This window comes from Panthera tigris, chromosome A1 (assembly GCF_018350195.1).
Source record: "Panthera tigris isolate Pti1 chromosome A1, P.tigris_Pti1_mat1.1, whole genome shotgun sequence".
Classification (NCBI taxonomy): Eukaryota; Metazoa; Chordata; class Mammalia; order Carnivora; family Felidae; genus Panthera; species Panthera tigris.
The window spans coordinates 49470374-49483483 of record NC_056660.1 but is presented as its reverse complement, the minus strand read 5'-3'; the positions used below and the strand labels follow the sequence as shown (position 1 = coordinate 49483483).

The window sequence follows — 13110 nt, the reverse complement described above, 5'->3', positions numbered from 1 at the left end:
CTGTTGGCCATTTGTATGTCTTATTTCTAGCTTACACTTTTAAAGAGGAATCTGGCTATTATATTTGAAGCAGGGAGGATGATGGCTATGGTAAGAAGTGGTCAGATTCTGGATATATTTGAAGATACAGCCAACTGAATCTCTTTATGGACTAGATGTGGAGTGTGAAAAAACAACAACAACCAAGAGTCAATAATGACTCAAAGCTGGGGACCTAAGCAAATGGGTTGAGAGTGGTGCCATGTACAAAGATGGGAAACACTGGGGGAGATGAGTAGGCAGGTGATAAGAAGGGGGAGAAACTCAGAGGTTTTTTTGGTAACAAAGTGGGATGTGCCTACTTGATCTACAATTGGAAATCTTCAATGTATGTGTGTATACATGTAGGTGTGTCACACACACAGGGCAGGGAGAGAGGAAAAGAGAGACACTGTCAGTACCAGGAATACAAAAAGGAAGTCATCAGCATATAGAAGGTATATAAAGCTATGGATTTGATAATATCTGCTAGGGAGAGATTATAGACAGAGAAGGCATGGGAAGATGAACCTAGGGATACTCTAATACTTACTGATCAAGTAATCAGGAGGATTAAGCAAAGGAAAATCAGAAACATCAAGTAAAATGGGAGAAAAATCCAGAGAAGAGTTGAAGGAAACGTTTCAAGAAGGAAGATGTGTCTGTGTCTAATGCTTTTGATAGATTGACAATACTTTCTTCGGACACTAAGGTAAGTTCCAAATTGATTGCATACCACTCAAGAAGGCAAAATGTTTGCTTATTTTCTCCTTCCTGTGGTAGAATGAAAGACTTTCAACTCTAGTAAGAAAGAATTCCAGAATCAAAGTTTATAATAAGGAAGGCAATGAGTGTCCTTCCTTGAATATTATGAAATTGTGGTATAACAAAACAAGATCTCTCCTTCCCAGCTCAGACATCTAGATCAAATTTCAACCTTGTCAAGAAGAGAAAATCTTTCATCATGGTCTTTTTTCCAGTACTTACTAGTACTGAATTTCTAGTACTACGAGAAATTTCTAGTATGCCATGGACTACTGAAATGTAGGTCAATAAGAAATTGATACTTTTGGGGGTGCCTGAGTGGCTCAGTTGGTTAAGTGTCCGACTCGATTTCAGTTCAGGTCACGATCTCATGGATCATGAGACTGAGCTCCATGTCAGGCTCTGTGCTGACAGTGAGGAGCCTGCTTAGGATTCTCTCTCTTCCTGTCTCTCTCTCTCTCTCTCTCTCTCTGTCCCTCCCTGGCTTGTATGCATTCACACACATGTTTCCTTTCTTGCTTTCTCTCTCAAAATAAATAAATATTAAAAAAACAAAGAAATTGATACTTTTTGTAAACAGTCTTATAGAAGAACCTAATAGATATAATTTATCTCCTGTTGTAGCTCAAAGTATAATTCAATGTCATCATATAAAAATGCTTCCCTTTTACAACACTTTAAATGGTTTACTGAGCATTAATCTGGTCACTTAGATATAGCAGAACACATAAATCTAAAGTGTGCAATTGTTCAGGAATGTCTATCAGCAATTCTATAGTTTATAAAATATTTGATCACCATGTGCTTTCCAGGCACCAACATCACAAGACAGAAGCTGCGTTCTAGTGTGAAGGACTTACCATAAACAGAAAATAGTTTATCTTACAGCTTCAGATAGAATGAGCACTGTCTGACCAGTGTTTCTCTGAGACAGTAGAGTGTAGTGATTAAGAGGGCAGGCTGTGGAGTCAAATTGCCTGGGTTCAAATCCCCAACCACCACTTAGTAGTTTCAGTGTTTCCTGAGAAAATTATTTGACTTCTCAGTCCTCTTTTTTCCTCATTGGAGAGAACACCCTGGTCCTAACAGTCCTTCATTATTAAGGTATGCAGGGACAATACACTTGCCCCCTGTCTTGCACATGTAGAAGGAAGTACTAGTTGCTTTAATTGTCAGTTACTCACCTTCTCGTGTAAAACCTTCACAGCCTATTCAAGTCAGCCTATTCTGGCATAGGACAGCCCTTTGTTTATAGAAACATCTTCAAAATACTTGATACTAAGGTCTCACTGTACCCGAACAGTTATTACCAGTGTTGCCCTTTGAACCCACATAGAATTTTTCTAACCTCTGTCCTTATGACAATCCCCACTGTACTTAAAGACAGACATAATGTCTGTGCACCATCATCTAATGCACGCAAGCACCAAACTGATCCTCCTCTACACAGAAATGAGAACCGGTCTTCGAGGACCCTATCAGGGAGGATATTACAATCTTTGGAAAGACTGTTTATGGGACTGTGTCATGATTCATCTGTAGAATTTGCTAATGCCCGTCTACTTAAAGTGGCAGATTGAGTGTATTAAATCTCTGTTCCCAAAGTCGTGCACAGATGACAACTCTTTTCCTTATTAAGAGCTTTGAGTACATCAGAAATGTTTTAAGAAAACACACACACACACCCAATAATTACCTTCCGAAACTGAAGACTAAGTAGAAGTGCACATATTTTATCACTCTCCTCAAGCTCTAATATACTCTTTGACAGTTAACAGTTTTAAGGAGATCTGCAAGCATTAAGTAAATAAGCCAATCTTTTGACAGGACACAAAACAGTCATTCCTTCAACAAGCATTTGAGAACTTTCTGCCAGGAATTATAGGCTACAGAACAACAGAAACAATGCAGTCTACAGATGGTAATACATGAGATTGTGTTCCCACGACATCCATTTTCTCCAAACTAAAAAGGTTGGACAAAATTTATTAATGTTGCTTTGTTTTTCTTAACTAACATTCTCAAAACTGGTACTTTTAATTCAAATGCATTATGTTCGCCAGCAGTTTAAAAGTGAAGGAGGAGGTAAAAGGAGCCGGTTGTCTCCATAGGAGTCCCTTACTAGCCAAAGCACTCTTGGCATCCAGAGAGCGAGCCCGCTAGAGCCCTACACAGAACAACGAGACCCAAATGAACCAGATGAAGCAATACGCTCCCTGCCACACACTTGGGACGTTATTCCTCTCAGCCTAAGAGAGGATTTCTGTGTTTTATCAAGGGCTGAAGGAATATCGAGGTGCTCCACTCCTCAAAATGGACAAACCTTCCATTCTCCATAATTTTGTTGAGAATTCAGAGCGTCTATCTCCAAACAGCCCCCAAAAAACCCAAGACAACTCAGGAGGCACTTCCTTAAGGACCCCTACCATGCCCATGACCTTGGAGATGTGCTTTAGCAAGCCAGGGGCCCTCTGAGCCTTTTGTGACTGCATGCAGAGGAGCCAGAACCCTCCGTGTTCCAGGGCCATCCTTTCTCACTGGAGGAAACCCAATGTATTATCTGTTACATAAATGTTTAGCATCACCAGGGATCTGAGAAGAGGGAGAACATCATGCAGGTTTCATCCATTTATTTAGAGAAAAAACACAAATGACAATTTCCAATTCTGGCCAGAATTTGGAGAGCATTAATATATTCATTTATATATACCAGAATGTATCAATCTCTACTCATGGTTGCAAACTAGCACAAAGCTTTCACAGGGTAACTTGGTGAGGTGTCAAGAGCCAAGAAATCATTCATTTCCTTTGACCCAGTGAGTGCACTTCTCTAACTGGTTTGAGGACACTCCATTTTATTAAAGGTACAAGTTCTTGCTTTTCCCCTCATGTTAAGACAAGGCATATTTCTAGCTTTCAGTACACAGGTACGTTGAAAAGATCCAGAATAACACTATACTGGAATCCTCCTAGTTGCCCAGGAAACGCCAAGACATGTGTGTGCTTATACCTCCCAGAGTCAGGCTATTTTAATGGCATCCCTGCCCTGGTTTCTATTTGTATGAATCAGTTCCTTCTCAAGAGGATTTTGTGAGTACACACTCATCTCTTGCCATCCTTCCTGTCATAGAATTTATTTTCAAATAAAGATAGTGTGTTCAAGTAATAGTAAAATGCTACATGAAGAAAAAAGGAACTACTTGACAATCATGATATTGCTTGTCTGTTCAAAACTACACTAAGAAATCTAAGATGTTAGAAATCAAAAAGGTGGTTGCCTGTAAGAGGGAGAGACTCAAGTGCCCTTCTGGAAGGGAACTTTGTTGAGTGAAAAAATGTTCTATAAGTTGATTAAATTTCTGGGTACACGGGTATAAAAACATTTGACAAAATTCCCACAACCGTACATTAAAAATCGGTGCATTTCTTTGCATGTAAAGATTACCTGAGTAAAAATAAACTACTCTCAGCAACTTCTAAAAGTTGTGCTGCAGAGAACTTGAAGCTCTTACGCCAAGTTATAAAGTCACAAAGTGGGCAAATGTGTTAGCCCCGCTGCAGCTTGATGCAAATGCTGCCTCTCTGTGAGCTTACCTGACTCCCCAGGCCGACTCAGGGTGCCCCCTCAGTGCCATCACTACAAATTGTGCAAATTTCTACCCCTACAGCACTTATCTGACAGTGCTGCTGGGTGTGTTTGTATGTCTGCTCCTTGTGGGGCATGCCTCCGTCTGGAGGTCCAGGAAAGAGGCTCAGAAGGTGACATTTGAATCAATAAGCCCAGCAAGTATCCAGTACAGAGTAAGCACGTAATAGGCAATTTCTGGATAACACATTGACTGAATGCAAGTCCCCATGAGGGACAGCATTAATCAGAAGGCAGGAAGAGAGTGCCATGACTCAGGAGCAGGGCTGGAACAGAAGAGAAAATGTTAGGTAAACAGGCAAGTACACACGGCTACTCAGATGAAGGCATATCTTGTAGCCAGCTGGTCCTGACCAAGCAACTAACTGCGCAAGCAATGAACTCAGCTTTAGACCCTGAAGCAAGTTTCTGCTGGGAGAAGAAATAAGTTCTGGTCCTTAAAACCCTATTTTTAAGTTTTGTTAAAGCTGTAGCCTTCAGATTATACTTCCATTCAACAAGCACTTACCAGGAACCATGCCAAATCCCTGAAATAAAGATATTATTCCGGGGGCGCCTGGGTGGCTCAGTCAGTAAGCAACTGACTTCGGCTTGGGTCATGATCTCGCAGTTCGTGCGTTCAAGCCCTGTGTCGGACTCTGTGTCTCCCTCTTTCTGACTCTCCCCCACTCGCACTCTATATCTCTCTCAAAAATAAACATAAAAAAAAAAGATATTGTTCCTTCCCTCAGCTTATAATCTAATATGGAAAAAATGGATAGAATTATAGCATGAGTGCAAAAAGAGAGATCTACACGAGGATAGAGGGGAGGAAGGAATGGGTGCAGTACAGGTGTGGTAGTTCAGAAAAGGCCCCACATAAAGGCTAGTTTTAGCCCAAGCATAGAGGACTGAAGAGGAGTAATGGGTATCAGGCACACAAAGGCGAGGCTAACTGGCTCCTTTTACCTTCTCCTTCCTTTTTAAACAAGGAATAAGGCATATTCCACACATGATAACCTAGAGGTGAGAAAACAGCTTCCTGTGTGTGGGCAAACTCAAGCAAAGATTAGGAACAATAATTGCTTTTTGGTAAGCATGTCACTTAACCAACACAGCCACCATGGGAGGTCAAGAAAGAAAACAGAGACCTACTGGGTTTAATTAAGCAGCAGAACCAGGACTTGAACCATGATTTGTTCCCAAACCAGTGAGGGTTTTTTCTTCTCTTTTTTTTTTTTTTTCCAATTTCATTGAGATATAATTGACACAGAGTTCAGTATAAGTTAAAAAGTGTAACACATAATGACTTCACATACATATATTGTAAAATGCTTGCCACAGGAAGTTACAATATAGTTACAAAAATAGTTTTTTCCTTGCGATGAGAAATTTTAGGATCTATATTCTCCTAGCAATTTTCAAATATACCATACAGCAGTGTTAACCATAGTCATCAGGAATTGGATGAAGTGGTCAAAAAGTATGAATTTCCAACTATAAGACAAATAAGTACTGGGTATGTAGTGTACAAAACAGTGCTCTTATGGGGCACCTGGGTGGCTCAGTCGGTTGAGCATCCGACTTTGGCTCAGGTCACGATCTCGCAGTTCAAGAGTTCAAGCCCTGCCTCGGGCTCAGTACTGACAGCTCAAAGCCTGGAGCCTGCTTCAGATTCTGTATCTCCCTCTCTCTCTCTGCCCTTCCCCAACATATGCGCGCTCTCTCTCTCTCTCTCTCTCTCTCAAAAATAAATAAATGCTAAAAAAATGTTTCAAAACAGAGCTCTTAATCTCTATGCCACCTGGCACCTAGGCAAACAGTTACGGAGAAAAGATTTAAAAAAATAGATATATAGGCAGAGATGAGATTGTAAACAGCTGTAAATGTTATGGTATTTACACTGTGAAGATGTGAAGGTGATAGACTAAAATCTTGGAGCGCCTGGGTGGCCAGCCAGTTAAGCATCTGACTCTTGATTTCAGCTCAGGTCATGATCTCAAGTCAACAGGGAGCCTGCTTGGGATTCTCTCTTTCCTCTCTCTCTGCCCCTCCCCCTGCTGGTACATTCTCTATCCTCTGTCTCTGGCTCGCTCTCTCAAATATAAATAAACACTTTTTAAAAATAAAAAATCAGAAAAAAATAAGTGAAATCTATTCATGACTCCCCAGAAAAGAAGGAACTAACAAAATCAGGTTTTTATTTTGAAAAAATAATTTTGGCTACAACAGCTAGTATAAGAATTGCTTCTTAACAATTAAATTTTTTAAAAAATTTTAACTGTTTACTTATTTTTGAGAGAGAGAGAGAAATAGCATGAGTGGGGGAGGGGCAGAGAGAGAGACACACACAGAATCTGAAGCAGATTCCAGGCTCTGAGCTGTCAGCAGAGCCGGAAGCGTGACTCAAACTCACAAACTGTGAAATCATGATCTGAGCCGAAGTCGGACACCCAACTGACTGAGCCACCCAGGTGCCCCCAACATTTAAATTTTTAAATAAATTTTTACCATCATAGTATGTCCAGGTTTAATACTGTTCCTTGAAATTATATGAAATTACCAAAAATTCTTCTATGAATTTAGGGACATTTTCAAGTGAATGTTTACATCATTCCACATACATTTGCAAAGCAACAGTACAAATCCATGAAACCTTCATTTAGTCCAAAGATAATGCTGGTGTACACTGAGGACACATATATCCCAAGCAAACCCTTTCAAACCAGATCACAGGTTGGGAACCACTAGCAGAAAGGATGCAGTTTACAGAGAAAGAGGGAAACCACTTAGAAAGATTTGGAGGTGCATGGAGAAACAGACTAATTGGAAGTAACTGAGGAAGGAGTTATATTCTGGTGCCAGGTCTGGCAATGAGCTCAACTTGGCATCCTTAGGTCCTTCTACAGGATGATGGTGATACTGAAAGAATCAAACTCCGAGATAACAGGAAGCACAGGTAAGCAAGGAGGTGGTAAATTAAGTTAGTCTGTTCTCCAGCCATGAAAATTACTACCGTATATAAACTTCAACCTAAAGAGCAACATTAACCCACAGAATGGAAACTGGCCACCAACCAATGCAATGAGTGATATATCCAGTTTTCAATCTCATTGGTATTTTGTCTGTTCACTACAAAGACTTTTTAATGTCCCAAAACAGAGAGACAGAGGCAACTATTAGGTGTAGAAAATTAAAAGGTGCTCCAGAAAAAGTTTAAAATTAGAGGGTCTGGACAGCACTTTCTACTTCATCACCTACTCCATGACCTTGCTGGAATTAAACTTCCTCTCTGCCTTTGCCTTTAAACTACTATGTTATTTGGTTTTAAACCAGTGTTTAATCATAAACCAGCTCTGCTACATTATTAATATTCCAAACAGCATTTCCAACCAGATAATAATCCAATATCATTATGTTGGATTAAAGAGTGCACATTCCTACATTTGCTTTAAATTGAAATGTTAAACTAGCCCCCCAAAAATACATACACTCTTAACCATTTAAGCACAATTTAAAATAGCCATAAAATTTTAGTTGGTAGAATAACAATCACTGGCCCTTGCCCCACCCTTTCACCTTCCCCTCTCAAAATAAAATAAATAAAACTTTAACTCTGGTTGTGGGAAATAACGTATTAGCTATCACAAAAGAATGGAAATGACAAAGAACATACTAACATGGACACTGGCCGTCACTCAAAATTTTACAAGGTTATTGGAGTTCCTCAACCTTGGGTTAGTCAAAGCTGCAGCTGAGAATAAAGGCAGCAAAGTATACCATAGAATACATATATGTTTATATATATGAATAACCCACATATGTCTCAATATATGTCGAGAAAAGTACGGTAGAGAAAATGGAGCAGGAGCAAGAATATTAGCATGCAAAAGAAAGACTTAAACCATAATCTTCTTCATTTTCCAAAATATGTTATAAGATACACTTTGGAATTGATATTTTATCTTTAAATTAGGGGTTCTCAGAATTAAGAGGCGATTGTGGCAACAAAGGAGTCACCCATTCTGCTTCTTTTGGCAAGAACAACGTTTTAAAATATGTGCTTTAGTTGTAAAGGCAAAGCTAAGGAGACAAACAAATTTGGACACTAACTGGAGAAATAAAATAAACCTAACAGTAGGCACACTGCTGTCACTCTGAATGCCCAGAGCATGCCCAAAGTGTACATGAATATGTAAAACGTTCACATATCTTCAATGAGCATACTGCCTTGCTCCCAGTGGCAGGAGGGGAAAAAAAATGACTTGAATGTTAATTTCATTAACTATATTATAATGATATGGCAAAGCCTTTAGAAAAATTGTCTCTTGGGGCGCCTGGGTGGCTCAGTCGGTTGAGCGTCCAACTTCGGCTCCAGTCATCATCTCACAGCCTGTGGGTTCAAGCCCTGCATCAGGCTCTGTGCTGACAGCTCAGAGCCTGGAATCTGCCTCGGATTCTGTGTCTCTCTCTCTCTCTGCTCCTTCCCCACTTGCAGTCTGTTTCTGTCTCTCAAAAGCAAATAAACGTTAAAAAAAAAAAAAAAAAAAGGTAGACTGGTCCTCATTACTTTTATCAGTGGCAGATTGTTCCCTATTTCAGAGATGACAGCAGCTATGGGTTGTTTCTTTTTTATGAGCTTGTTATTTTCTAGAGTTTTGTTCATTTAGTTGTTTTTTTTTTATACTCCGTTTTTTTTTAATGGATTTCAAAAATGACTATACTTATATAGCTCATTGGGATTGTTTTGGGTCCTACCATGTATTACTTATTTTTGACCCTTATTTACTGATGGCAAGGTAAGCTCTGCTCTTGTACTTGAAGAGACAGGCCTTCTTTGAATGTGTTGGTAGTAGGAAGCAAAACAGTGATGGGTGGTATTGGAAATGATTTTGGAAAAAAGAAGACCAATAGGTTTGGGACGCCTGGGTGGCTCAGTGGGTTAAACGTCCGTCTTCGGCTCAGGTCACGATCTCACGGTCTATATGAGTCGAGCCCCAAGTTGGGCTCCGTGCGAACAGCTCAGAGCCTGGAGCCGGCTTCCGATTCTGTGTCTCCCTCTCTCTCTGCCCCTCCCCCACTCGCGCACGCTCTCTCTCACTCACTCTCTCAAAAATAAATAAACACTAAAAAAAATGTAAAGAAAAATGGTCTCTCTGCTAAAGATGAAAAAAACGCGTTTAGAGGGGACGTTTGAGAGTGGGAAGGTGAGCACATATACCCTGCACTATATCTTTTACTGCAACACACTTCCCTAGAGTTTGTTAGATGCAAATTTCTCACAGAAAGCCTACACCGTCATGAGCAAGCTAAAACAAACAAGGAATTTTTTAGACTTCAAAAATCTGTATACTAAACGAGGAAAGTGTGAAATCATCCATATTCATAGATTTCCTGAAGCAAATACGGAGCACGCAGATACCAACACCGCACAGGAATCACGTATGACCAGAAGTGTCCCCATAGTTCTTCCCTTCTCTCTCCCTCTGGCCCTAACACTCAAAATCAAAAAGGCAACTTTAATTTCTTTTCTAAAATTATGAAGAACAAATCCTACTAATGGAAAATTACCTTTGGATGCCCTGGTCTTTCAAAGTTTATGAATGAGGGAAGTCATTTCTCTTAACTGCACTGCTGGAATTTTCCCACTCTCATTTCAATTCAAAATACACTGTTTATTCTTCTCTCAACCCCTGCATACCCTCCCCTCACACCTTCCCCCCACCCCAACCTTCTAAATCACCTTCAGACTAGCTCAAAGTTTCAGTCCAAAAAAGGACATCAACAGCTGATTTCTTGAGTCCCCTACTCACATTTCACATTCCTTTATTTACTGTTAGAAATGGAACACTGAAAGTTTATTCTCTTCTTTCCCCCCATATATACATTTGTTTTCTTAAGGACAAATTAATTCTTCTTAAACATTGTGTGCTTTGGGAATTCCTAAATATGCTGTTTCTTCACCCCCCCCCCCCCGGAATAATCTTTAAACCTAATCTGCATTTTTAAATACCTTGAATAAGCCAGCACGTGGCATCTATAACTCCTAAATAACTGCAAGGCTGGTGTAGGCAACAATTTTCTAACAAGCGGTTGTTCCTGACTCACATCTGTTCTGAAGACTGCCTTAGCATCATTTAAAAAGTCATCTTTTTCATCCAGCAGAATAGCGGGTACAACAAGTCCTGGTGTTAACTTTTTTACAGATAAGTGCAACCTTAGGCGTTGACGAAGAAACCTCCTAGAGACCATCTCCATTTCGACGGGGGGAAAAGGGAATGGAAGATCTTGTCCCTAAGGCACAACCGGGGTCGGTGAGTGACCCCAGGAGATCTTAGTCTCATCAACGCCGACTTTGAATAAGTAAAAACCTTGACTCCAGATGCCGCGAGCCAGAAAATATCTCTCCGGATGCGACTTTAGCGTCCAACTTCCTCCACTCACCCTCCCACACCACACACACTAAATACCCTGCGCAGGTACGTGTCGGGCATCCCCACTGTAACCATCGCAAAGAACCGCTCCGGAGGACGCGGGGCCGGCTCTGCCCCTGTGCTGACGTGGTCTGGCTCACAAGGATGCGCGGTCCCCGAACCCAAGAGAGCGAACGCTCGGCTCTGCACTGAGCCCTGGCAGAGGAGCTCTGGGGCAGCCAGCGAGGCCGTCGTGGGGAGGGCAGCACTAAGCTCAGCTGGACGTTAAAAGATCAGAGAAGCAGGACTTGCAAAGTCCCCCAAACTGCAAAGCCAACCAGCTGCCACGCTCCGGCGCAGGTCCCGGGAGGAGGCTGGGGCGCAGATCGGCGGGAGCGGCCTCGAGGCCGCAAACTCGTGCGGAAAATGGTAAAGGCACTCACCTCCACCCATCTCTGGGCCTCGGCGAACGCCAGGGCGCAGTCGGCCCCGGCCTCCTCCATCCCTTCCAGGACTAGGGTAAGAGGGAGAGAGAGAGAGACGCGGTGAGTGCACGGAGGGGCGGGGGGTCCCGCGCGCGTCTGGCCCCGGCGCCCGGCCTCTGCTCAAGATGCGAGGCTCCCGGGTTCTCTTTCCCTTTGTTGCGCTCTGCAGTTCGCTAAAGTTTCGAACCCACGAGAACCTGAAGACGTGGCTTCCTCTCAACTCCTGAAAACAACCCCGGGGCTCCGGGCAGCCGGACAGGGCGCGGGAGGTGGACGGGGGACTAGAGGCGGCGCGTCTCACCAGCCGGGCAACTGTTTGGACTTCAAAAGTCGCAGCGCCGCAGCCGCCGCCCTCCCCGGAATGGCCCCGCCCCAGCCCACCCCGCCGCCCACCGCGAGCCGCAGAGTCGCCGCTTCCGTCCGCCCCCCCTGCGGCTCCCCGGGGCTCCCGGCCGCAGCCGCCTTTGTGGTCAGACTGTCTGGGCCAGGGGATGCCACCGGCCGCCAGGAGGCCGTGGCCGAGGCCACGCTCCCGCTCCCGCGCTGCCCGCCCAGACCGCGGCTCCGCCCCGAGGGACGGCGCCCCCACGCCCGCATCCTTCCAGCCTCTGCCCGCCTGGCCGCCTTCCATGTCCCGGGGCCCCGGTAAGAGGCGTCCCCTCGGCTTTCGGCCGCCCGGCCCGCCTGACATACCAGAAATAGCTGCACACAATTGCACCTTTCCGGGCCAAGAAACTTCCCCGGTGGAGGAGCGCGGCCCTCCGCGACGCGCAGCCGCCCAGCCCGCCGCCCTCACCTGCGGCCGGAGCCCGCCGTCCCGCTGCGCGCAGCCCCGCAGCCAGGTGCGCGGCCTTCCCTACCCCAAGTTCTCCGCCCCCTTGTGCCGCCCGGGCCCTCCTGGCGGCAGGTGGGGGTAGTGGCCCGAGCGCGTGCCGCCCATTTCCCCCCACACTAAGCCGGCCCCGCTCCTCCCCGCTTCCAGGTGGGTGAGGTGGAAGGGACCTGGATCGCGTCGCAAAGGATGCGAGCGGGTGGCCACCTGAGTTTCTCCCGCGCTCACCCCGAGCGTCGGTCGGTAGGGTGACAGGGTATTCAGTGGCCGCAGCGGTCCTGGGTAGGTCCGGGGCTGGAGGCTCGGAGGCTCAAGGCTTACGTGAGTTCTCTCTTCACACGAAAGTCAGGTCTTCGGAAAGGAATGTGTTCGTTGGTCTAGTCTCCCTGGGACCTCGCTTGAAACTCCTGAAACCCTGTTTAGGCCACATGTTGATGGCGTCACCTTTGGAGGAAGATAAAGATCGGTTCTCACTCCCGTAAAGTAAATAACCCCTTACTTTCGTTTTTCCGGTTGATTGATGTCGTTTTTCATCATAAAGAGTAAACAAGTACGGAGCAGGGAGGCTAGTATAATGAAAAGCTAAAACCTAGCGCCTATAGTTAACAATCGTTTGCATATTGCCTTATTTGCTTATCACCTTCATTTCCTGCTTAAAGATAGATATTATTATATTTCACCCCAAAATAGTACAATATGAATCTCTTTTTTTTAAAGGACACTTGTCTACAAAATCATATTACCATTTTCACCTCTAACCAAAGCTAACAATTACCCAGTGTCAATTTATACCCAATCCGGACTCAAATTCCCCCACTGATCCCAAAATGTCTTTTACAGCTGTCTTGCTCAGAACAGAATCCAAACAATGACCACACATTGCATTTGGTTGCATCTTTTTTTAACCTAGAATAGCTTCCTCTTTCAATGCCCCCAACCCGCTTTTTTATTTTTTATGACTGAAGTTTTTTA

At 43.8% G+C, this 13110-nt stretch overlaps 2 protein-coding genes across 9 annotated transcripts in view; one reads left to right on the top strand and one right to left on the bottom strand.

Moving 5' to 3' along the window:
* Window positions 1–11354, bottom strand: part of LMO7 (LIM domain 7) — a 191946-nt gene extending 180592 nt beyond the window's left edge. For 7 of the 8 annotated variants that reach the window (XM_015543653.2, XM_042978358.1, XM_042978376.1 and 4 more), the window contains exon 1: window positions 11265–11354. In XM_015543653.2, coding sequence (XP_015399139.2) covers window positions 11265–11324 — 60 coding nt within the window. In that variant the 5' untranslated portion in view covers window positions 11325–11354. The remainder of the gene's footprint in view (window positions 1–11264) is intronic. The other variant, XM_015543654.2, reaches the window with a different exon arrangement.
* A 77-nt stretch (window positions 11355–11431) lies between these two features.
* Window positions 11432–13110, top strand: part of LOC102965448 (potassium/sodium hyperpolarization-activated cyclic nucleotide-gated channel 4-like) — a 45435-nt gene continuing 43756 nt past the window's right edge. Inside the window, exons 1-2 of the mRNA XM_042998531.1 lie at window positions 11432–11438; window positions 11486–11951. Coding sequence (XP_042854465.1) covers window positions 11432–11438; window positions 11486–11951 — 473 coding nt within the window. The remainder of the gene's footprint in view (window positions 11439–11485; window positions 11952–13110) is intronic.